The sequence below is a fragment of the Euleptes europaea genome, chromosome 15, assembly GCF_029931775.1.
Source record: "Euleptes europaea isolate rEulEur1 chromosome 15, rEulEur1.hap1, whole genome shotgun sequence".
In the NCBI taxonomy this organism is placed as follows: Eukaryota; Metazoa; Chordata; class Lepidosauria; order Squamata; family Sphaerodactylidae; genus Euleptes; species Euleptes europaea.
Window position 1 is genome coordinate 38,348,586 of NC_079326.1, and position 26,373 is coordinate 38,374,958.

Genomic DNA, 26,373 nt, shown 5'->3' on the forward strand with positions numbered 1-26,373 from the left:
TTGTGGCAGCAGAAGGAGTGAAATAACTTTCCTGGGAGGACACATCCACTTTATCAAAGAGTGAAGCAGTCACAAAAGCAAAATATTAGTGTCGTGATAGCAGCCTAGCAGCAACTTGTTTGGGATAGACTGCCCGGGGATAAGGAGATGAGGATGTAAGCCCATATTTACTGTACCTACTGGAAGAAGAAGGAGAAAAAGAAGAGTTGGTTTTAATCTGCCGACTTTCTCTGACACTCAAGGAAGAATCAAAACTGGCTTACAATCACTTTCCCTCCCCCTCCCCACAACAGACACCCTGTGAGGTAGGTGGGGCTGAGAGAGCTCTAAGAGAGCTGTAACTAGCCCAAGGTCACCCAGCTGGCTTCATGTGGGAGAGCAGGGAAACCAAACCAGTTCACAAGATTAGCGTCCGCCGCTCATGTGGAGGAGTGGGGAATCAAACCCGCTTCTCCAGATCAGAGTCCACCGCTCCAAACGACTGCTCTTAACCACTACACCATGCTAGTTGATATCTTCACTCAACCAGGTACATCATGTGTTTTTAAGACTCAGGCTGAAAAAGTAGGCATTTCAGTAGACTTGCCAGTACACCCTAAAGCTTTTCTTTGCCCCACAGATTACAAGAATCAAGCCTGTTGTACGAGCTCAAGGGAGAACAGCTATGGCTGCCCAAATGCCAATCCTCTGGCCTCACCAACCCTGGTCCCATTTTTTAACCTTTTATTCTGAACGGGCTGTTTCTACTTAGATCAGGAACCTTGGACTGGGAAGGACTGCTTTCTGGTGGCAGCAGGGCTTTTTCTGCATCCAAATCCTGAGGTTGAGTGTTCTTTTGATGTTTGTGCAAGGGTACAAAACTACATGCCCCAGGAGCGTGGGCGTGGTAGCCATTTAACAAGGGTCAGTACCACAATTTTGGATGTGAATTTCTTTCTGATTCCCTCTTTTCTCATTCATGATTTTTCCATTTGAAACCTTTGGGAACAGCTTCTTTTAGATTGGTAATTCACTTGTATGCCGATTGTTGAAATGTATATAATCCAACTTGGTTATGGATGAAAGGTTTGTAGACCAAAATCACACATGCATTGCCTAGTAACATGTGAGAAGGCTGAAATGCAATTGTAATTCACCTTTCCTGTAGATTTAGAAACCTGGTAAGAACATAAGAAAGGCCCTGCTGGATCAGACCAAGGTCCAAAAGTCCAGCAGTCTGTTCACACAGTGGCCAACCAGGTGCCTCTAGGAAGCCCACAAACAAGACGACTGCAGCAGCATTGTCCTGCCTGTGTTCCAAGCACCTAATATATTCGGCATGCTCCTCTGATCCTGGAGAGAATAGGTATGCATCATGACTAGTATCCATTTTGACCAGTAGCCATGGATATCCCTCTCCTCCATGAACATGTCCACTCCCCTCTTAAAGCCTTCCAAGTTGGCAGGGAGTTCCACAATTTAACTATGCGTTGTGTGAAGAAATACTTCTTTTTATCTGTTTTGAATCTGTCACCCTCCAGCTTCAGCAGATGATCCTGTGTTCTGGTATTATGAGAGAGGGAGAAAAGCTTCTCCCTGTCCACTCTCTCCATACCATGCATAATTTTATAGACCTCTATCATGTCTCCCCTTGGTACAAGCACATCTAAAACTGTTTTTCACACATCAACTATGGGGGAAAGGGGTGAGAAGCACTGTAAGTGGAGCATGAGAATTTAGCCTTAGGGTTGTGGTTTTTTAGGATTTGTTGGGGGTTTGGGGGGAGGCAACACTGAAGTTGCCTAGGAATCAAATTGCTCTGTACAGTTTAGGAAGCCACACTTTCAGTTTATAAATCCCTGTCATTACCAGAGATGGCCCAGAGACTCTGAATGCTTTATTAGATAAGACCTAGCTAGATTACCTGCTCTTCTAAACAATTTGCCAAGCAAAAGGGGGAGAAAAAGGCTCCCAGTACAAAGGAGAAATGAAACATCACAATTAATTGAGGTGCTTTGTAGCCTTGGAAACAATGTCAGAGCTGTGACATCAGCAACAATTATGTGTAATTTTTAGCTTTCGTTTGTCACCAAGGTAACCGGAGCCCATTTCCCTGCCTGGAATGTGCAAGAATGTATTGGATAGAGAGAGGCTGTGTGAAGGATACAGCTAGAGACTGCTGAAATAGAGATTCCATTCCCATTCCATTTATTTACTAGCTCCTTTGACCAAAGGTCTTGAGCTTAACCATAACAATAATACATAATACAACACCAAATAACCAATTTACAACACCCAATGTATACTTAAGGTTAAAACACAGTAGAAAACAATTACTAAACATAGCATCACTAATACCATAACAATATATTCCCCCTGAACCAGCCTCTTTGGAATCACAAAATTTGTTTCAACATTCAACTCGCAGCTTACATGCTTGTTTTGTTTTGACGTTTGAGCGACATCACCTCCGCCAGAAATCTTGCAACTGAACTAGTGATATCAGAGTGAATATCTCCCATGATGTGGGATATCACCCGGGACTCCAAAGGAAGTTTGTATTTAGACAATATTGTGGTGATCCAACGCAACCGAGGAGCTGACCCGTGCTGACAAAACCATAAGAGATGGTGTAGAAATAGAGATTCTAGAATGCCTATCGCCTTGTTATTCAACAGGGTGATTTGTACTTGAAACCTTTAAGCTGACTTCCCCGAAAAGCATTTTGAGGCTAAACTAAAGTCCCATATTGGCTGCTTGAGCTGTGATAGCTCATTCATACAGGTAAGCCGTCACTTGATTCTGCAGCCCTCCCAAGTGATGGCCCTGCACGTGTGAACTATTTCACTTCTCAAAGGTGTTCTTCAAGGTTTCCGTTTTGTAAAATAATGAGGGAGACCTTTCTGTATCCAGAAATGGTAAATAAAGGAAGCCTTATCTACAGACATTAATGGACAATTCACACATTTGTTTTTGAGGGGATACAGTCCAGAGATGGTGACTTGACCACCTTAGAACCTCTTGGTGTTGGAAGCCACATATGACCCAGGAAAAATTATTGTACCAACTTGTCCAGGAAATGGTTGAGCTTCCAGCTCCTTCTTCCTCATTTTAGATTTCCAGGGGTGAACTTGTTCAGGGGAAATGATTGAAAGTCGGATTTGAAATTTTGGAAGGACTATGCTGTACTCTTTGCCATGCTTATTCTTAAAGCACAATTTCTTTTTTGACATTTTCTTCCTTCTTTCCAAAAGGTAAGATAGTGTTCAGATGCTAGGGTTTGTTTGAAAAGCATTGGAAATGTGATTATTTTTAACTAGCTTTTTGTTCTTACAGTATTTACTCAAATGCAAGGCTAGGTTTTTTTTTTCCAGGTGTGCATTTTTTTTTAATGAAAAAGGAGTCACCCTAAATTCACATATGTTACAGTTACGTCCTCTATTAAAATATTGTTTGTGTGTACATTTTTAGAGGTGGTCATCTTACATTCAGAGCTATCTTTCTTTCAAGTAATATGGAACATTTTTTTCCCCCTCCAAAGTGGGGTTTTGAGTTTCTTCATTCCCATAATACAAAGAAATACGAAAAAGCTAGTGCAGTCATGAAATGCAAGTTCATGCTGTGATATAAATTGGTGTTTGGAAAAAATATTTATGTACTAAAAATATAGGTGTACAGAATATGGAATTGGATTTGGAAAATAAATACCTATTATTTCATGTCCAACCACTATATATGTTAAAATGAACAAGGGAGAGTCATGCAAAAAGCAAAAACATCCCCTTCTCATAACCTTCCCTTTGTATTTGTGTGTTTCATATTAGCAGCTTCACTAACTTTATATTTTAAATGATAAATATGCTTTGTGTTCTCTGGTGACTGCTTTTAATTATTTTGTCATTTCAATTCTTTATAACATAATAGTCTCTAGAAATGTAAATCACTTCTTGTCATTTTCTAAAGTGATTATCCCTGTATGTTGTCACAGTATCTGGGAGTGGGGGGAGAATTCATAATCTGCCCGTAACATAGTTTATTTTCACGAGAAAAGTCTTTGGTTTCATTCCTCTCCCTCAGAAAATCAATATTGATGCCCATACCCATAGCAAAATCATTTTGTGGCCTGATAAACCATACACATTAAGGTTTTCAAGTGCTTATTGTAATTTTTAATGATATTGTATTTTTTGTTTGTTTACTGTGACCAATCAAACTTTTGCTACAAAATTTTGTAGCAAAGTGTTCCTAATTGCATGTGTGTTGTCTTCTGAAATAATTTACAAAAGTATATAGCAGTAGTAATCTAGTGAGAGCAATCTGTACACTAAAGCAGGGTTCCATACATGGATTGTTCTCTATCACCCTGATCAGTTTTAATGCATGCAGAATGGTGCTATGTGTGGGTCATCAAGTCACAGCTGACTTATGGTGACCCTGTAGGGTTTTCAAAGCAAGTGATATTCGGAGGTGGTTCGTCATTGCCTGCCTCCGCATGGGCTGAGAGAGTTCTGAGAGAAATGTGACCGGCCCAAGGTCACCCAGCAGGCTTCATGTGGAGGAGTGGGGAATCAAACCCGGCTCTCTAGGCTAGAGTCTGCAACTTTGAGCATGGGGAAGGGAGGGGAGAGAGTACTTAATCTTTTACAAGAGAGCGTGCAAGGGGAATTGACAAGAATTTATCTGGAATTTTGTGTGTAAAAACAGCCGCCAGGGAGAGTCCTTAAAGACCCCTTCTCCCATTACTTCCTCTCTAACTTGCTGCCTCCAAAACAGACAAAAGGAAGTATTTCTTCACATAATGCATAGTTGAACTGTGGAACGCGCTGCCAGAGGATGTGGTGATCAGCGCTGACTTGGAAGGCTTTAAGAGGGGAGTGGATTAGTTCATGGAAGATAGGGATATCCAAGGCTACTGGTCAAAATGGAGACTATTCATGATGCATACCTATTCTCTCCAGGATCAGAGGAGCATGCCTATTATATTAGGTGCTGTGGAACACAGGCAGGACAATGCCGCTGCACTTGTCTTGTTTGTGGGCTTCCTAGAGGCACCTGGTTGGCCACTGTGGCCAAAAACACATGGTCCCTTAACCCACTTTATTCCCCGTTTCAGCCAGGATCAAATTGACCTGGGCTGGGGGGAAACTGTACGCATTACCTTGAAAAGCAGGGACGAAACTGTGTCAAATCCATCCATGTAAACAGCAAACATGGGAGACGTGCACAGTTCCTGTTTACTTTGCTACACCCCGCCCCTGGTGATTGGTAGTTTCCCGGGGCAGGGAAGGCCCTCATTGGTCAATTTGAAATGACCAATCACTGGGGGTGTGGGATGTGTGCCAAACTAAACAGGAACTTCATGTCTCCCTCATTTTCTGTTTACATGGATCGATTGGCACAGTTTCGTCCCTACTTTTCATGGTAATGCGTACAGTTTCCCCCCCAGCCCGGGTCAATTTGATCCTGGCTGAAACGGGGAATAAAGTGGGTTAAGGGACCATGTGTTTTTGGCCTGTGTGAACAGACTGCATGACTTGATCTGATCCAGCATGGCTTTTCTTATGTTTTTATGATGAAGCTGCAGTACTGCAGTCCAAGCTCTGTTCACGACCTGAGTTCAATCCCAATGGAAGTTGGTTTTCAGGTAGTCAGCTCAAGGTTGACTCAGCCTTCCATCCTTCCGAGGTCAGTAAAATGAGTACCCAGCTTGCTGGGGGTAAAGGGAAGATGACTGGGGAAGGCACTGGCAAACCACCCTGTAAATAAAGTCTGCCTAGTAAATGTTGGGATGTGACGCCACCCCATGGGTCAGGAATGACCCGGTGCTTGCACAGGGGACTACCTTTACTGTTAAAAAAACTCCTAAAGGTGTTTAAATCATGTCTCATTTGCCCTTGAGTCTTTTATTTCTTTTTTTTTTAACAACAGTTAAAATCTTTAAGGCCTTACTCATAAAAAACATTTGAAAAAGTAATCATTGTAGAATGGATTATAGATCCTGAAAATTGGTTGTGGTGTTTGTGAATTTATAATATTTTAAATAGAAAACATGAAATGTAGAGATCGTTTTACATTTAATCTCTCCTTCTAAGCATTGTTCCATGAGTGATAGCTTCACAAAAATCTGTGGAGGCTATGGATACAGCTCTATTCTCATTACTAGAGTGTTATCTTTGTTAAGTCAAGTGAATTGGCTACACGATACACCCGACATGTGTTGGGTCACAACTGGACTCACAGTCAAATGGTCATGGGGGGAACTCACCTTAAAAAGTGCTCATACTCTTGCCACTGCAAGGGAGTGCTGTAAGGGGGAGAAGGAGCTTCCAGTTTCCCTCCCACCCTGCTTTCCTTTGTCCCTCAGAAGCTCATAGAATCAGAGAGTTGGAAGGGACCACCAGGATCATCTAGTCCAGCCCCCTGAACAATGCAGGAAATTCACAACTATCTTCCCCCCACACCCCCAGTGACCCCTACTCCATGCCCAGAAAATGGCGAAACAACAACAACAAACCCTCCAGGATCCCTGGGGAATCTGGCCTGGAGGAAAATTGTTTCCTGACCCCAAAGTGGCAATCAACACTACCTTGGGCATGCAAGAAAGGGCCACGAGAGCCAAACACTGATGCAAACCTTCCTGCCCTTCCTCTCATGATCTGCTTAAGGGAAGGAGAGCTCACCACCTCCCGAGAAAGCCTGTTCCACTGAGGAACAGTGATTCATAAATCTTAAGCAGCATAATTCTAAATCTATTGTTTAAGGGCCACCTTGCTTTCACCAGTGGAAAGGGGGGCTTTTCACTCCTTTCACAGGAAAGGGGCAAAAAAACCCCTTGCCTGACTGCCCTTTCCACTGGCAAAAGCACTGTACGCGAGAAATCAGAAGCTCCTTCTCTTCTTTTTAAGGTGAGTTCCTCCGACATATGTCTGACAGCAAGTCCAGCTATGTACCTATGACCTGACACATATTGCGTGTATCCTGTAGTTGTGCCCTAATTCGCCATGCAAGCTAATGATGGGATATTTCAGTGGGACATGATCCAGCCAGAGCTAAGCACTGTTCATTCCCTGTGAATTCACAGGTTTAATTTAATGGAACCTGAAAGTGTTCTTATTCTTTAGATGTATAACTCATTCTATACCACTTAACTTCAAAGAATACCAAAAAGGAATTCTGATCCGGTCTGAGCAACCATTCTTTTGCATTGCATTGCTTACCTGTTTAATCCCAGCAAAAATCAACATCTGGGCTGGGATCCAGATTACTGCTGAGGTAGATGAAAGGGGCCTGTGCTAGCCAAACAGAATAGCTGCCTTTTGCTTTGGAACAGCCAGCCATCCAGGTAGGGTTGCCAGGTCCCTCTTCGCCACCGGCGGGAGATTTTTGGGGTGGAGCCTGAGGAGGGCGGGGTTTGGGGAGGGGAGGGACTTCAATGCCATAGAGTTCAATTGCCAAAGCGGCCATTTTTCTCCAGGTGATCTGATCTCTATCGGCTGGAGATAGTGGGCAGTGGGCAACCCTACATCCAGGCCATATTGAAAACTGCTTTTGAATTTCCCACCAGTTTTAAAAAGCAGTTTGTTGTGCAGCATGGTAGGGGGAATCCTGTTCAAGAAAAAGAATTCTAAAACTCAAACAGACTTCATTTTCTTCATGATTTCACAATAGACAAGTTATTTTGGCAGAAAAAATGCTGCCTTACTGTTTTTTTTTAATTTGTTCAAGGTATCTGTGAAGAAGATATAGCTTGAAATACGTACATAGCAGATTTAAGTTCAGTTAAATTTCTCTCCCTGCATGTACAACTTGATAGATGCAAGTTGCAACTTTCTCTTTCTCCCATTTCATGTAATATGTACAACCAGCTCCTGTATAAATTCTGTACACAGAAGCACAACTTCACCATCCCCCCCATAGCAGCCCCAAATGCCCCCTGAAATGCTGCTCCTGCTTGAAAGGATCCAACCATGTTTTAAAAAGAGAAAGTTCGTATCATTAGTTTATTATCACACTGGCCAATTATGACTGTGACCTGGATAGCCCAGGCTAGCCTGATTTCATCAGATCCTGGAAGCTAAGCAGGGTCAGCCCTGGTTAGTATTTGGATGGGAGACCTCCAAGGAATACTAGGTACACATGGATTGCAATAAGGTACACATGGATTGCATGGAAGTGTCATCTTTGTAGGCAATTTGTCACATTTTGTATAGGCCCTCATGCATCTTTATAGAATGAAACGGCAATATTCAGATATTCCAACTAATAAATTGCATTGTCTGGCAACTAACTATGCATTTTAGCTCGGTACAGCATGACCCATTTGTCATCCTTTGCAATTTGGCAAGCTTATATTTTTCATACATGCAGATACTAACAAAAGAATAAAAGGGCAATATATTAATCTGCTATGAGGACATGGATTCATTATAAGTGAAAATAATTCATTTTACTTCTTTCCACTGATGGCTGAAATCCTAAGAACTCTTTCTGGGAGTAAGTCCCATTGAATAAAATAGAATTTACTTCTTCATAAACAAATTTAGGAGTAGGTTCTTGTAGGTTATTCGGGCTGTGTGACCGTGGTCTTGGCATTTTCTTTCCTGACGTTTCGCCAGCAGCTGTGGCAGGCATCTTCAGAGGAGAAACACTGAAGGACAGTGTCTCTCAGTGTCAAAGTGTGTTGGAAGAGTAATTTATATGGTCAGAAGGGGGTTGGGTTTGAGCTGAGTCATTGTCCTGCAAAAGCATCAAAGGTAATGTGCTAATAATTGTCCTGTAAGTATTGAGGTAATGTGCTAATTAAGTATCGAGGTAATGTGCTAAATAGCTTTGGATTCCACATGTTAACAGATCACTTTAGGATACAATGGTTTCACATTAACATGCCACGCCCTAATTAGCACATTACCTTGATACTTACAGGACAATTATTAGCACATTACCTTTGATACTTGTGCAGGGCAATGATTCAGCTCAAACCCAACCCTGTTCTGACCATATAAATTACTCATCCAACACACTTTGACACTGAGAGACACTGTCCTTCAGTGTTACTCCTCTGAAGATGCCTGCCACAGCTGCTGGCAAAACGTCAGGAAAGAAAATACCAAGACCACGGTCACACAGCCCGAATAACCTACAAGAACCTATGAACTCTGACCGTGAAAGCCTTCGACAAAATTTAGGAGTATTCCTATGGCTTTTAATTTCAGTTTCTCCATTAATTCCTTGAAAGAAGTGGAATTGCCTTATGGGAAGCCATAAAGGTAATAGGTTAAATATGTGTTATGAAGCTTGATCATTGAAAAGCCAAACTGTGCTTTTTCACCTGTGTCTAGAGGTTTTTGTGAAATGAGTTTCTTCTTCCTTCTTGCTCTAAATGAAGCTAGAAACTAATATTGGGAGCCACAAAAAAATGTCAGAAATAAATGATGCATTGGCAGGTTCTACAAAAGATTAATAAAGCCCCCAGCTGAATTCAGTGGCCCATATATTGTGGATAGATTATTATTATTTTATTAGATTTCTACCCTGCTGTCTTCCCGGCCAAAGCTGGAAAGGCGTTAAAAACCATCCAAATGCTTCCAATCAGAATACTTTTTAAGTCCTATACCAGGGCTTTTCCTACTGTGTGGCTTTAAAAAAATCCTTTAGTGGGGCTACATTTTCAACTTGTGCTATCTAAAGGTTATCATATAACCTTCAACTAATGCAATATCCCACTACGCTAAATGTTACTTCAAACCTTTGCATTTGGAGATACAAGTGAATCTGCAGGGCTACTGCTGCAGGCTCCTGTTTCCCCCTTTTCTTTTTTGAAGGACGTCATGCAGTGATTTATAAACTGATTCTTGAAAACTTGGAATGTTTTCTGCATAATTTTGCTGCTGAATTGATCTGTTGGAATCGTTCCTTGCTCATCAGTATGCCACCTGCCAAAAATCATTCTGTGCTGGAGTGTGGCCAGAAATTCCTGATTAAACATTTGTTTTGAAAATCGGTTTTGGTATCTTGTCCTCTCTCTGCACCTGTCTGTTGCTGCAGGAAAGATTTTGTTTCAGTTGTCTGTCAACACCCTTGACAGAGTTTTTGTGATGAACCTGGAGTTTTTAACCTTCTTCAGCAGTACTGTGCGGGAAAGGAAATAGACTTGGACCTGAAGTTCTGCAAGTGCAGTGAAGTGTGGGGAATGCGATTTTCTTATCTCTTCCCTCTCCCTGCAGCCTACTCAGCCCCCGAAATTTCTGCTCTTGGGTGTCAGGGGACCCTCATGAACAGCATAGGGGCAGGGGGGGTCTGTAGAAGGGGGAAGAATTGGCCAAATTCACCCCCTGCCATTACAGCCAGCATGGTGTGGTGGTTAAGAACGGTGGTTTGGAGCGATGGACTCTGATCTGGAGAACTGGGTTTGATTCCCCACTCCTCTACATGAGCGGCAGAGGCTAATCTGGTGAACCGGGTTGGTTTCCCCACTCCTACACATGAAGGCAGCTGGGTGACCTTGGGCTAGTGACAGCTCTCTCAGCCCCACCTACCTCACAGGGTGTTTGTTGTGGGGAGGGGAAGGGAAGGTGATTGTAAGCCAGTCTGATTCTTCCTTAAGTGGTAGAGAAAGTCGGCATATAAAAACCAACTCTTCTTCTTCTACTTCTTCTTCAGAACAGCACCTTTGGCACCCACCCCCAAATGATAAGGGAAGGGCCAATATTAGCTTATGTGTCTCAGTCTACCCAGCCAATAATGGCTGTCATTCATTGTAAGAACAGAAAAAAAAGCAAACTCACATCCAATTAATTTTTTTTCTGAATCAAGAGAATGAATAATAAGAACCAAAAGGAGGCTTTTGAATGATTAATAGGTTCTATAATTATATGCTTGCCACCAAATACAAGCTCCGGATGGAATTGCGTTCAAATATGCAATTTTAAAAATCAGGGCTATCGACGCATTAAACCACCCACTTACCTAAAATATATCTAATAATTTGTTGTACTCTCCGAAAGATTGATTTCAAGTGTACAATGGAGAAGTTGAATGACGCACCCATTTAGGGAAGGAAATAGTTGCTAATTCTGTAATTGTCAATTCAAATAATTTTAAAAGGCATATTTGCCTTCAGGTTTTGATGGGCTTATCGTTTCCCCCCTCTTTTGCTTGTCAGTCTCATTTGGGGAACAGCCATTCTTCCTTGAAACAAAGGGGAATCCTGCCATACGACTTATTTGGAATATCTCTTTGACGAATGGAAAATGTCTAAAAAGTCTTTCCATTCTGGAAGAGCCCGGTCTTTTCACTCCTAGTCAATTAAAAGAGGAGCTTTCCCTCACCAGCCGTTCCTTGTGTTTCCGATACCTTGTGTTTTCGAGTTATGGGATGAAATGAAGCAAATAACCATTTCCCAGTAGTGTGACCTGTTAGACGGTGGAAATGCCTCTTGTGGGAGTTGTTGGACGCTTAACTGATTGTGACATTGTAATACCAGTCTGGACAAAGGGAGATAGTGAATAGCGAAGATGTTTGTCCAAGAACTGAGTCTCCCAAATACAGTTGTTCTAAGCAAAGGAGTTTTGACGGACACACAGAGAACTTCTGTTGGCTTCCCCAATTCACTTCATTGGTTTGTTTTGTGCATTCAAAGTGAATTGGAAGGAAGCCATCTTGTCCTGGACCTCTCCCACCCACATCTCTATGCCTCTGAAGTACAACTGTTTGATGTCTAACATCCTGGAAGAATTTTTATTTGTAGACTTTTGCTTACATCTAGACACTATTTAAAGATAGAGAAGGAACCTAGATAGAGAATATCAGTAGGTGGCTTTTGGCCACCGGCCACCAAGAGATAGAATGAAATGTGTACATGAGCAGTTAGATTAGCAAATAGCTGCTTGGGATCAGTCTGCTTTATCAGAGAGCATATGGGAGTATGAATTCATTTCAGAGCCGTATGTATTTAATACAAGCAATTATGTAGCCGCCTCTAGAAGAATCTCATTATTACACATTATTAGCCTTCTACTTCCCCCCCAAAAATAGGTGCTTCATTTAGCTTTAAGAAATATGTTTACAAGCTTAAGTTTAACTGGAGATGAGAAATCTATTTTAAGTTCCAATAATTGTTGACATATGGAGCGTCTTTGGTTGCCTCATTCCAAACCCCTCTAAGCAAATTCACAACAAGAAACCTACCTGGCTTTTCTGGTGGCAGGTGTTGATGTTCAGATGCTAATTTCCCCTATTTGGGGAAAAAATGTGTCTGTCTTAGATGTTACATCTGTTAATTTAAAAGTCCAGCCTAGTTTCTCTTAACTGGAGATACTGTGAAATAGATTAAAGGAATAACAACAATGTATGCTTTTGTTTATCAAACACTTTTAATTTATCCGCTTGTCCTACCTCATTAAAAAAAACCTCAGTGCTACTGATGTATTCTGCTTCAAGATCAAGACAGCCACTTTTTTTTCATCCTGTGTTGCTCATTGTAAATCTATTAACTGTGATTTGTAATTAGACGCACAGCTTAACGTAAAGGATAAATGGGGATCACTGAACCATATCTTTGGCCTTGATGGTGGAAAAATGACCCATTTGGTTGTACCAGCTGTGACTTTGGAGGAAGGCTCAGTGACAAGAGACCCCATAAAACTCAATACATTAAAACCCTTTCAGTTCAGTACATACTCAAGGGGCATAACAAGGGCCCCAAACCACTATGAAAAATAAGAGAACCAGTGTGGTATAATGGTTAGAGTACTCAAAGGGTTCAAATCCCAGCACGTCATGAAAAACTCAATGAGTGACCTTGGGTTGTCATAAGCTACCAGTCTATGGTTTGGTTCTAGGCAAGAAAATGTGTGCTGGTATGAAGGAATTAATAAGAGCTCACCTGCCTTGCAGTTTAGATTGTCTTTATGAACTGTTCCCAGTAATGAAAGGAAGCTGCTGTACATCTGTCTCTGCCGAGTGCTACCCTAAGAGCAGGATCCAGTAGGGCTTGGGGCCAGAGTGGGGACCCCACTCCTGGAACACACCAACAAAGGGGAAATAATATACAACATCTGGGGTTGTAACAAACTATTTTCAATTAGGAAGTAGCAAAATGACAGCAAGGGAACAAATTGTGTGTGTGTGTTTGAGGAAGAATTTCCTCCATTGCCCAAAATGAATAGTGTTCATGCTAGTGTTGCTATCCTTTGCTTGTTAATGCCCAGGACTATTCCAGGATGCTTCTTGCATAAGTACATATGGGAATAAACCCATACCCCAGGTAACCTCTTTCTGTTATACTAAAATATGTAGTAAAATGGTTGTCTGTGTATCCACACAATGGGTTGGATCCAACCATCATTTCTGCTGGTGAAAAAGAGGAGGAGGAAGTGACTACCAATATGGTTATGTGTGTGTAAAGTGCCATCAAGTCGCAACTAACTTATGGCGACTCCTTATGGGGTTTTCAAGGTAAGTGAGTAACAGAGGTGGTTTGCCAGTGCCTTCCTCTGCATAGCAACCCTGGTATTCCTTGGTGGTCTCCCATCCAAATACTAACTAGGGCTGACCCTGCTTAGCCTCCAAGATCTGATGAGATCAGGCTAGCCTGGGCCATCCAGGTCAGGGTGAAATGGCTATATGTAGGTCTCTAGACAAAAGACATGTGAGATGGGAGGCAGTAGTAAGGAGGGGAATTTGGTTATTGGGCGTATTAAAGGGTATGGCAGCCTAATGCTGAGCCTTTCTTTAAAGTAATCCAATAGACACAAATATAAGGAAAAGTTTATTACCATACTAACCTGCGATTGCTTTAGCCATGTTGGAAAACTAGGGGCCAAAATAGATGAGTCAGGAAGAGCCATGGTTAGGATGTACTACTGCTGTTCTTTTAAAAGAAGCTGCAGATGGTAGCTTCGAAAAACTACAAGTTGCTTAGGAGACGGTGTTCAACCCTTTCCTCCCATACCTCTTTCATAATTTAAATAGCCCCTCTGAAGCAAGACTGCTGAGAGTCACCACGGGCCCTCCTTGACCCAGATGCCCTCTGGTCCCCATTCTTCTCGCCCAGATTCACCCCAAACTTTGTGTGAAAACAAGTAGCATGACTTGCCCAGCTCCATGAGCCCCAAGGGTGACCAGGCCCCCAGAACCTTTGTCCCCCTGGTCCTCCCCTCTCAGAAGCCCTGTTCTATGGTGAGAAAACAGAAGCAAGCACTAGAATATGTCTCCCTCCCTCTGCAGATCATGGGGGGCACACAAGGAAAGGGTTAAAAAACTCTTCCCCCAGGAACACTTACTCAGTCTTCAAAGCTGACACCTGGGAATGCTAATTAGTTTTTAGAAAATCATGGAAGAACTTAATCACAGAACCTTTGCGCCTCATCTCTTTTGGTCCTTGCTAAACTCTATTAATTACAGTACTCATCAGTTATTAGAAAGATAAGGAAATAATTTAGATCAGAACACTAGCCACCAGCAGTACAATTGATGGTTACACATGTTCCATATCATCTATTATTATATCAGAAACTGGTCATCTGTAGTGTCTGACCATGAAACTGCCTTTACTACACTACCATAGGTGAATGGCCTCCCATGTGCATAAGGGGATAACTAGTCAGCAGTAGTTCCCTACGGCAGGCAATGGCAAACCACCTCTGAAAGTCTCTTGCCTTGGAAACCAAACAGGGTTGCCATAAGTCAGCTGTGACTCGATGGCAAAAAAAAAAGGGTACAAATCTGACCAATACTACCTACCCAGTCTTGTGTGTCTGTGTGTCTGTGTGTCTGTGTGTACATGAACCAAAAGAGAACAATTTCATATATAGTGTTGCCAGCTCTGGGTTGGGAAATACCTGGAGGTTTTTGCGGTGGAGCCTGAGGAGGACGGGGTTTGGGGAGGGAAGGGACTTCAATGCCATAGAGTTCAATTGCCAAAGTGGCCATTTTCTCCAGGTGAACTGATCTCTATCAGCTGGAGATCAGTTGTAATAGCAGGAGATCTCCAGCCCCCACCTGGGGGTTGGCAACCCTATTCATATAGTGTAACGGTACTAGCTGGGCTTGCATAAAAATGTATATCAGATTCCAGTGTGTATTTTTTAAGGCCCAGTGTCATAAAACGAGCTCATCTTGCCCTTGAGTTTCTGATGATGGTGTCAGTTAAATAAGCTCTGATTTAATGTTACATCGGCAGAAAGTCTGGATGAAAGACGTAGGTGGGGCAGTTACCCTGAGATGGATATTTAGCTTGTGGGTGAAGATGTGTTAAAAGCCTGTTACGGTAGTTTGATACTAATAAAGTATGCCATCTGCTGATACAAGGACATGCCATCAATAACAGAGGGTTATATGCTGTGTTGCAAGTAAACTTCTGTCCTCAGTTAGACCATTGCCTGGTATTTTGCACTCCCAAAAGCTGGATGTTGGGTGGGAGGGTACAGCCTCCACTGTAAAGTCTATTGGTTCCATTAAGAGTTTTTAGGTATTATTTCCTGCCATGCCAATTTCAAGAAAACCAATCATTTAGTGAGAGAAAATCATACTTGCATATTTATGTATTTCAGTACTGGTGGTGAGATGTTAGTGATGTGAGTGGGTTGGTCCCTGCCCTCATGAGCCAGTGTGGTGTGGTGGTTTGGAGCGGTGGAGTCTGCTCTGGAGAACCAGGCTTGATTCCCCACTCCTCCACATGAGCGGTGGAGGCTAATCTGGTGAACTGGATGTGTTTCCCACTCCCACACATGAAGCCATCTGGGTGATCATGGGCTAGTCACAGATCTCTCAGCCTCACCCACCTCCCAAACTCCACCCTCCTCAGGCTCCGCCCCAAAAACCTCCTGCCCGTGGCAAAGAGGGACCTGGCAACCCTAGTTGCCAACCTCTTGGTCCCTCTTCGCCACAGGCAGGAAGTCTCCTGCTATTACAACTGATCTCCAGCTGATAGGTGAACTGATCTCTATCAGCTGGAGACCAGTTCCAGTTGTAATAGCAGGAGATCCCCAGCTAGTACCTGGAGGTAGAGTACTCTATTGACACCACTGATCATATAATTTTAGAATGTCCTCTTTATGAATATCTGCAGGAAAGATTGCTATCTACTTTATTAGCTACCAAAAGATTTTTGAATAATGATCTTAAATGTCAGTTTCTTTTGAACGATTTGATCCCTGAAATAACTAAGACGCTGGCCCAATATCTCGCAGAAGTGCTTAAGATTAAAACTGCTTTTAATTAGTATATTTTATAATATCTTAGTTTATATGGATTTTTCTTTGTATTCGTCTATATTATGCTTTAAGTGTATTTTATATGGATTTATTATTATGATATCGTAATTATGCCAATAAAAGTTTGTGTTTGTTTGTACTAGTACCTGGAGGTTGGCAACCTTACTGATTCTGTAAAACTTCTGATTCTGGTTTCTCATTCTGAGACACTTTGGGGCTTCTCTTCCTTACCTAACAGCTGCAGCCCTGACACAGAATTTATAGAGCTGGTGCAAGTATATGTCTTCCTGTGGTTTCTGAATTCACCTCTGCAGCAGATTGTATTTGTATGCGCTGCGATTGATTCTCTGATGCAGGAGGTGATATGAACCTACTTAATGGAACACGGGACTCTGCATTAGTGTCACTGAATATAACCCATCACATTACTTCCTAATAGTAAATGTAATAAATGATGCATATCCTGCAAGTATTTTGGATTTCCCCCTCTCATTATGTGCTGGTTTTCTATGCAAAGTGAAAGGTAATAATATGTTCAGCTCAGACAAAATGACAAACTGCAATGAAATAGGATAGTTTCAAATTGTTTTGAACAGATACAGATGAATGAAAATGGGCCATTTATTACAAGGCCATAATGTCTTCACTACATTTTGATTTGTTGTGTATATGTGTGTGTGTATCTGTTTGTGTGTAAGGGCAGGCAGACATTTTAAACCAAAATAGCTTTTTGAACACGTGTGCTCATTTACAGCATTCCAGTTTATGCTGTGTTTGAAACTCTTCCTTCGTTTCAAATTTCCAAAACTATTTTCAAACAGTATCTTCTTATTGTAGGTTGCTCTGAATTCAATAAGGGTTAGGACAGGGTCTACAACCCTGCATCTATTTACGCATGCATAGAAAAATTTAAGGAGTGAAATGGGAAGAGGTCATGCTGTAGTTGTCTGCTGAGATCCCCCTCCCCCGAGACTAGATTAGCAATAACACTTTAACCTGCCAGGTCTTGGCAAAGCAGTTAAGCACTCTGTTAGTACCCACTACTATAAAGCATTTGGGAGAAACTAAGGATCATAATTTGGGCCCCGTGGCGCAGAGTGGTAAACTGCAGTACTGCAGTCAAAGCTCTGCTCACAACCTGAGTTTGATCCTGACGGCAGTCGGTTTCAGGTAGCCGGCTCAAGGTTGACTCAGCCTTCCATCCTTCTGAGGTTGGTCAAATGAGTACCCAAATTTTCGGGGGTAAAGTGTAGATGACTGGGAAAGGCAATGGCAAGCCACCCTGTAAACATAGTCTGCCTAGTAAATGTCATGATATGACATCATCCAGTGGGTCAGTAACGGCCTGGTGCTTGCACAGGGGACTATCTCCCCCAGCCCAAGGATCACACTGCACAATTCGCTTTCCTTGCAGTCACACAGCATTTGCAGGGAATAGGGCTGTCAACAAAAAAAAAATTCGGTACAGTTCGGATTCGGCCGAATTTGGCCCTTGTGGGTTCGGTACGTGCCGAAGTCCGAACTCCCCCACTTCAGATCCGTTCAATTCGGCGGGAATTCAAAGTTTGGAAACAAGTTCGGCCGAATAAAGCCATTAAAAACACAACCGCGCCTTTCCGCGGCTCTGGGGGGGCATTTTTGGGCTTAGAGGTCCCAAACTTTTGGCAGAGCTTCAAAGGACGTTTATTGAAAGACTGCCCAAGTTTTGTAAAGATTGGGTCAGGGGGGGGCTGAGATATGGGCCCTGAAAGGGGTCCCCCCCACCCTTAATGTGCATCTCTCAGCAGAGCTTGCCGCCCACTCACAAAGCTCCCAGCCCCGACAACAGCGGAGAAATTAGCAAAACAACTGCAAACACAACCTTGTTAAACAACACCTTTGCAACACACAACTGAAACTTCCCCCCTCAAACCAGGGAGCGAGAGACTCGAGGGGGAACACACACCCCAGGCAGAACCGACGAAAGCCCCCTTTGGCTTCCCCCCCACCCACAGAAACTGCTCCCTCCCCACACACACACAGACTCTGCTTTCCCCCCACACACACACATACACAGGAGAAAAATTATAGATTAAAGCCCCCAAAGGGGTCTTACTGTGGCTGTCTTCTGTTCCATCAAGAGGGGCTGTAATCCAAGATGATTCCAATTAGGCACGGAACGTTTTGCTCTGGAGAGGAGATGCTCACAGGATCGGCTGCTCCATTCATCCCAATAGGGGAAAGGGGAAAGGGGAAAGGGGAAAGGGGAAAGGGGAAAGCCCATATCTCGGGACCCCTGACCCAATGTTCACAAAACTTGGGGGGTATCTTAAGAACACTGGTCTGAAACTCCGCTCAAAGTTTGGGATCTGCACCCCCAAAAATGCGCCCCCTGCAGCCATGGAAAGAGAAAAGGGGGGGAGGCGATATTTCTGCCCCCACTGAACCCATCTTTACAAAACTTGGGTAGAATCTTAAGAATAATTCACTGAAGCTATGCTAAAAGTTTGGGGGCTATATCCCCAAAAAAGCGCCCCCTGCAGCCACATAAATGGAAAAAGGGGGGGAGGGAAAAGGGGGAGAGCCCATATCTCGAGATCCCCTGACCCAATGTTTACAAAACTTGGGGGGTATCTTAAGAACACTGGTCTGAAACTCCGCTCAAAGTTTGGGATCTGTACCCCCAAAAATGCGCCCCCTGCAGCCATGGAAAGTAAAGGGGGGAGCCCATATCTCAGGACCCCCTGACCCAATGTTCACAAAACTTGGGGGGTATCTTAAGAACACTGGTCTGAAACTCTGCTCAAAGTTTGGTATCTGCATCCCCAAAAATGCGCCCCCTGCAGCCATGGAAAGAGAAAAGGGGGGGAGGCGATATTTCTGCCCCCACTGAACCCCATCTTTACAAAACTTGGGTAGTATCTTAAGAATAATTCACTGAAGCTATGCTAAAAGTTTGGGGGCTATATCCCCAAAAAAGCGCCCCCTGCAACCACATAAATGGAAAAAGGGGGGGAGGGAAAAGGGGGAGAGCCCATATCTCGAGACCCCCTGACCCAATGTTCACAAAACGTGGGGGGTATCTTAAGAACACTGGTCTGAAACTCCGCTCAAAGTTTGGGATCTGTACCTTCAAAAATGCGCCCCCTGCAGCCATGGAAAGAAAAAAGGGGGGGAGCCCATATCTCGGGACCCCCTGACCCAATGTTTACAAAACTTTGGGGGTACCTTAAGAAGGTTCATATGAAGTTCCAGTGAAAGTTTTGTGTCTGTACCCCAAAAAATGCGCCCCCTGCAGCCACAGAAAGGAGCGAATGTGCACAAGCACCCCACACACACACACGAGGATTTCGCTCTCTCTCTCTCTCTCCCTGGCCGGGCCGCACATCAGCTGATTCCTCCAGTACTCAATCCTGACTGATTGGCCAGAAGAAGACCCAGCTTGCCCACCGATTGGCCGGGGGAGGAGAATGCTGCTTACTGACGGTTATGCTGCTTACTGACGGGCGAATTTGCCGAATTTATTCGCGAACTCCTGAACTCGCTGAATTCGGCCCCCCCCCGGTTGCCCGCCAGTTTTGAGTTCGGATCCGTCCGAACAGAAAAGCACCGAATCAGGGGAAATTCGGTTGATTTTCAGTTCGGGCCGAACCGAATTGACAGCCCTAGCAGGGAATGTCATCATAAAAATTGGCAGAAGACCGATTCAACTTGGAATTGCAGTGTGTGTGTGGGAAGGAGGGGCTCCTGCCTTCATCCACTTGCAGTTTTCTTGAGCTGAAATGGCCCCAGAAAATTATTTGTGTAATAACTTCACAGCACCCAGTAAACAAAACAGAACAGAACAGAACAAAACTTTATTATAACGTAAGCTAAGCCTGGTTTGGGCCCTGCTAGGCCCTAACCAGCCACAGCCAGCAACCAACAACACAAGTGAAAAGTGAAACTAAAGCAAAAGCTTTTACCTTAAGGCAGTGGTCAGCAAACTCATTAGTCAACAGAGCCAAATATCAACAGTACAACAATTGAGATTTCTTTTGAGAGCCAAAACGCCTTTTAACAACCATTCATGCACGGGAGGTTTTGCCTTGGATTTGCCGCTCTCTAGATGCACATTTTCCCCATCTGCATTCTCAAAACTCTGCAGGGGAGCTTATTGTTGAGTTTTGAGAATCTGGATGGGGAAAATGTGCATCTGAGTGGCAAATCCAAGGCAAAACCTCCCATTCATAAATGGCCAATAACCCCCCATGCAGAGTTTTGAGAGAGTACAAATCCCAAAAAGAGTACAAATGAATAAAAAACATGGCTTTGCCCCCGGGCCCCGACCTCCTCCTTCTCCTCCTCACTGCCGCCTGGGCTCCTTTTTTCCTTCCCTCCCCGGCCGGCATGCCGTCCGCCCGTCCACCCCTCCTCAGTGCCTCGGACTCGGCCTCCTCCTCCAGCCAAAACCAGCGCGAAAAAAACCCACCCGCTGATTGGCTGCCACCGCCCGCCTTGGCGCTGCCAGCCCTTGAGCGCCGCGTGCAAAACCCGGCCGTGCTGTGAGGGGAGGGAAAGGGGGGGAGGAGGAGGAGGGCGCTTTCCAGAGCCGCACTCAAAGGACCAAAGAGCCTCATGTGGCTCTCGAGCCGCGGTTTGCCGACCACTGCCTTAAGGGATCATGTTAAAATAACTATACCATACAATATGGGAATGTCAACAAATCCACAGCTGCCCACGATATTACAATTTGCCTAACTTTGGAGCTGTGTGTGCACAGAATATACTCTACGAGTAGTTGCAAAGTTATGCAAATATGTTGGGGATTCAATGCGAGTTCCATTTCTGTCATGGCAGTTAAAGGGTTAATTTGTTTATATCAACAGTTTAGATAGTCTCAAGATGATGATGAAATAACAGATGTCAGTATTCTAATGGCTAGCAAATCGCCATTGCAAACGTGCCAAAAGTCAGGGAGTCAGAATTGTCTTTATTGCTATGTTCCTTTGATAAGGCAGTAAAAGTTTAGGGCAGGTGTTATTAACAGTTTGAATCTCACAGATGCAAGATGCTTGTTTCAGCTCTCTTGAGCTGGGACACAAACAAAGAGATTTAAGCCATAGTACCTGCTAGAATCTCTAGCAAGTTTTATTGGGAACTAGATAGTAAAGATTGTTATTTGTTTTCATCCCATGTAACCTACCCTGTTTAGGAAAGTAAAGGATTTTTGTTTGATTAAGAGAAAGTCTTTGACTCTGTTTTATTGTGTGCTCTGACCTGACCCTTTCTAACCACAATCACGATTCCATGGGCCTTAATATCCAACAAAATAACTCCCCACCAGGTTCCGATTTGGCTCAGGAAAATGATGTGAAGGAAGGCAGGAACTGCTTCTCCACTTGCACTGCAATTCCAAGCCAAACAGAGCTCCTGCAGGCTTGGGGAAAAAAGTGAGTCTGGCTCACCCAAAAACATTTTTTGTAGCCAACTCTAGGTAGTGTCAAATAACTGGGTTGGATCCAACCAGGTTTTCTATTGGCAAAAAAGGGAGGAGTGGGTTCCTGTTAGGGTTGCCAGATCCCTCTTTGCAACGGGTGGGAGATTTTGGGGCGGAGCCTGAAGAGGGCGGGGTTTGGGGAGGGGAGGGACTTCAATGCCATAGAGTTCAATTGCCAAAGCGGCCATTTTTCTCCAGGTGATCTGATCTCTATTGGCTGGAGATCAGTTGAATTACCAGGAGATCTCCTGCTACTACCTGGCAGTTGGCAACTCTACCTGTTGACTACCAAAAAGGTTATTCTGAGGTTCATTGGTTCTGCAAAGACAAAAGAAATGCTGAATGAGGAGAATCAGGTGAGACTGAATGAAAAAGCTGGCTGGATCCTAGTACCCACTGACAGTGAACAAATGGATTGATTCAGTTCAGCTGTTCTTATGAAATACGGTTTGTCCTTTTCCTCCTAGGAATCCCCCTCCTACTTTATTACAGCCAGAATTATGGTCCAGAGGATTCAACCACTTCATTTCACAGTGAGTACCCATTTTCCCTGGTATTTTGTTTACTCAGCAGGGCCTTACAGAATGATACAATCTGTGAAAAGGGTTTACTCGTTTGTCTTGCTTAAAAATCTTCTTACTGTCTATAGCAGTAGATGATAACTACTGTGAACGGTAGATATATGCAACACGTTTTCAAAGATATTTCACTGCTTAAATGACTGATTTTGTCCTCAGTTAATATATTAGGACATGTATGATGCTACTGAAAAGTTCAATGTTTTCAATGTTTAGCTTGATATCCAAATAAGCTGTTAGTCCTAAAATGACTGTTAGATTATCTTTGTCCAAATGATGCCCTTTTTTTTGCTACAAAAGTTGTTTTCTGTTCTAAACTTTTTTTCCTGCCTGTCAGATAGAAAAAAAATTAGATTCATGTGCTAAGGTAGCACTGGCTCTTGGGTATTGCATGAGGTAGAGCCTACTCCTGCCCTACCACTTCTCTGAGCAAAGTTTGAAGCCTTCCTCCAACCTAAAGAGAAGGAGCCACTTAAATTGGATGAAGTCTCTTTACAGAATCTGCTAAAGCTATAATTGCGCTGGTAAATTGATGTGTCAATATTTTAGTGCCATTAAATAAAAACACATAAAAATAAATCTATATAAGCATACATGCTTAGACCTGGATGGCCCAGGCTAGCCTGATCTCATCAGATCTTAGAAGCTAAGCAGGGTTGGCCCTGGTTAGTAGACGGATGGGAGACCACCAAGGAATACCTAGGTCGCTATGTAGAGGAAGACAATGGTACATCATCTCTGCTAGTCTCTTGCCGTGAAAATTCTACTGGGTCAACATAAGTCAGCTGTGATTTGATGGCACCTTACACACATATAAACATACACAAAAGATAAAAAGGGTGTATGCTGTGATGCCACCAATGACGCCACTGATGATGACATCATCCTCCCTTGAAAATCCTGATTATTTAAGGCATGTGAAGAAGAAAATAACTGTGAAAATGCAGAGGGAAGGCAGATGTGTGGAAGAACCCAACTCAAACCAATTCCAGTGTTTGTGCCAAGAAAATCAGAAGTGAGTCGAGCCTGCAGAAAAGCCCAGCGTCATGGACTTTTTCTACCTTTTCCTTCATTAGGGTGGCACTGGTGAACAAGGAAAAGGCAGAAAAGTCTAGCAGAATAGCTTATTTTGCCCTGAGTCTGTTGATGCTGGGCAAATATTAGGCTGCCCAATCTAGATATAGGACAATCTTGTGAGTTTTGGTGAGGATCCTGTAAACAGAACAACTTGGTTTCCCTCAAATCTGGTTTACATAAGATCTGAGTTCTGGGAAATCCAGAATCTTGAAGTTGAATCTGTTCTCTTTTGAACGCTGATGAAAATACATTGAGGCATTATTGTGATGGTTGGATATCTCCTCCTCTTCCTTTTAAAAAGTTTTTTTTAAGTAATACAAAAGCACCAGGCTATACAGCATCAAAACTTTCGTCCATTAGCGGTAATTGCCTCATGTATATGCATCAGTCTTCATTTGTTAAGTCCTGACTTATGACAGCTTGGTTTCGATAAATTAAAAGCAATTTAACAAGTCCATTCTGTCTCTTATCCTCATTTTAGGACCTTGCCTGATGGCTCTGTCACCTTTGTGATGAGTGGTTGACTTTTCAATAATGTCATTATCTGCCTCTTTACTGCTGTTGACTACCATTTGCATAACAAGCTTATCTGGTTCAAGCTTGGTTCAGACCTGTGTAGCTACACAGAAGGGACCGTGCATCTTCAGATGAATGTATTTCTGAATTCTGCCAATACCACCATGGTTGTTTCTTGCTAGCACCACCAAACCCTTTCACAGTATCTTGTGCAGAGGTACACCCTCCTAAATTTATTGAAGTCAACGGGCTTTGAAAGGTATAACCCTGCATAGAAAGACACTGTGAAAGTCTCATTCAAAGCAAGTGCTGTTATCCAAATTTCACTTCTAAAATTCCATATGGGTAGCTATGTTAGTCTGTAGCAGCAACACGAGTCCCATGGCACCTTGGAGACTAGCAAAATATATTCCAGCATTAAGCTTTTGTGAGTCAGAGCTCATTTTATCAAATGCATGAAGTGTACAGCATGGTGTAGTGGTTAAAAGTGGTGGTTTGGAGCGGTGGACTCTGATGTGGAGAACCGGGTTTGATTCCCCACTCTTTCACATGAGCGGCAGATGAATTTGGTGAATCGGGTTGGTTTCCCCACTCCTACACATGAAGCCAGCTGGGCTAGTTACAGTTCTCTTAGAGCTTTCTCAGCCCCACCTACCTCACAGGGTGTCTGTTGTGGGGAGGGGAAGGGAAGATGATTGTAACCCAACTCTTATTCTTATTCTACATTTGAAAGGTCAATGGCTTCATATTCACAACAGAGTGTGGGCAGGTGGGGGGAAGCCACAACTTTTTGTAGGGAAACTGCTTTTTACTGTTAAAATGTTCATTTGTTTAGTTTAGCCAACTCTCTCATATTCTCTCTATTGATTATATCATACAGTGCTGGTCAATCAGCTAATTTTTAATGGGGGGAAATTTTGAATTCAGCAAGGGCTGAAAAAACTCCCCGACCTTCTCCACATTGCAGAAAGAAGGATTCAAGAGGCCTCTTGGTAGGGTCGGTTCACTGCCTAAATGACCCATGCGGCTGCTTGGGATGCCAAACCAGTGGGGGAGTGGTGATGCAGGAGGGGGTGGCAGCGGTGGCTTGCGTCTGCCACCGCCTTGTGCTACCAGATCGGCTGCAGCCTGGAGCCCAACATGCATTGCAGACGGTCTTCCTCAAAAGCCAGCCCTGGACCCTACCAACCTTTAGAAGTCACTTCGCTTCTGCCTCATTCTTTCCCCGCAGTTCTAGGATGCTGTTTTATAACGAATTTAAATTCTGCTTCGAGGCAAGAGCGAAGCAAATCCCCACTATTTCCATGCATAGTCCTAACTTTGGGTTTCTCTCCCCATGCTCATTCTGGCTTCTCCCTCCCACATGTCTGTCCCTCCCATCCAACCCCTTCCCTCAAAGCGAAGCACAAAAGAAAGAGTGAAACCTTCATGAAATATGCAGGAAGACACCAACCGGAGAGAGGCTGGAAGGCAGCTCCTGGCAGAGAGCTGTACAAAGGACAGAAGGAATACCCAGCTTTGCAAAAGCACACACACAGAAGGGAGCAGTCCCTTTAAGAGCTGACACGCCCCTTCCAAGTAAACTGCAACAAGGCTGCATTTTCAGGGTGAGGGACTCAGCATTCACTGGGGATGCATAATTAATCACAAGGTACTCCTGGAATTTTTTTCAAAGGAGGGAAAGCCCTCATGTATATGATGTTTGAGAATTTGGATCATCAAACTGTGCAGCAAACCAAACACAAACTTCCCCTGCATGAATGACCTATGGCTGGTCCAAGGTCACCCAGCAAGTTTCCATGACGGAATGGGGATTCTCACCAGAGTTTCTCAGATTCTATTTTGATTCATATGAACACATGAAACTGCCTTATACTGAATCAGACCCTTGGTCCATCAAAGTCAGTATTGTCTACTCAGACCGGCAGTGGCTCTCCAGGGACTCAGGTAGAGGTCTTTCATATCACCTGCTTGCCTAGTCTCTTTAACTGGAGATGCTGGGGATTGAACCTGGGACCTTCTGCATGCCAAGCAGAGGCTCTACCACTGAGCCATAGCCCCTCCCCAATGATACTTGAACTAGCTCAGTTGAGAGGCACAATCTAATTTTCTTCCAACTAAATACTCCTAAGAGTGGGTACGCGCTTCAGTTTACAGTACAACAAAGGAGTAGTTCTTACTCAGTTGTCGGTAGACATGTTGCCTCCAGGTAGCCTTTCTGGTATGGATATGTTGCATTTTCTCAGTGCTAGAACTTCAGTTCCCAGGAAAATGCAGTGCTTGTCTCTGCTAATTCCTTTATTGCCAATATGAATCCACATATTAGACGTGATGAAAAGTCAGCAATGATGTACTCATTCAGTTTAATTTGCAGGACAAAAAAACAGTTGTTAGTTGTCTCCCACCCCCAGCATGGCCCAGCCTGCTTCAACTCTCTGTTTGGTAGAAACATCTTTCTGCCCCTAAGGTTGCCAGCTCTAGGTTGGGAAATTCCTGGAGATTTGGGGGTGGGGCCTGGGGAGGGCAGCGTTTGTGGAGGGAAGGGTCTTCA

The 26,373-nt window shown here is 43.5% G+C and overlaps 1 protein-coding gene across 1 annotated transcript in view; it reads left to right on the forward strand.

The window, feature by feature from the left end:
* MYO3B (myosin IIIB) overlaps positions 1-26,373 on the forward strand; it is a 295,217-nt gene that overhangs the window by 81,106 nt on the left and 187,738 nt on the right. The window contains exon 8 of the mRNA XM_056861063.1: positions 22,119-22,184. Coding sequence (XP_056717041.1) covers positions 22,119-22,184 — 66 coding nt within the window. The remainder of the gene's footprint in view (positions 1-22,118; positions 22,185-26,373) is intronic.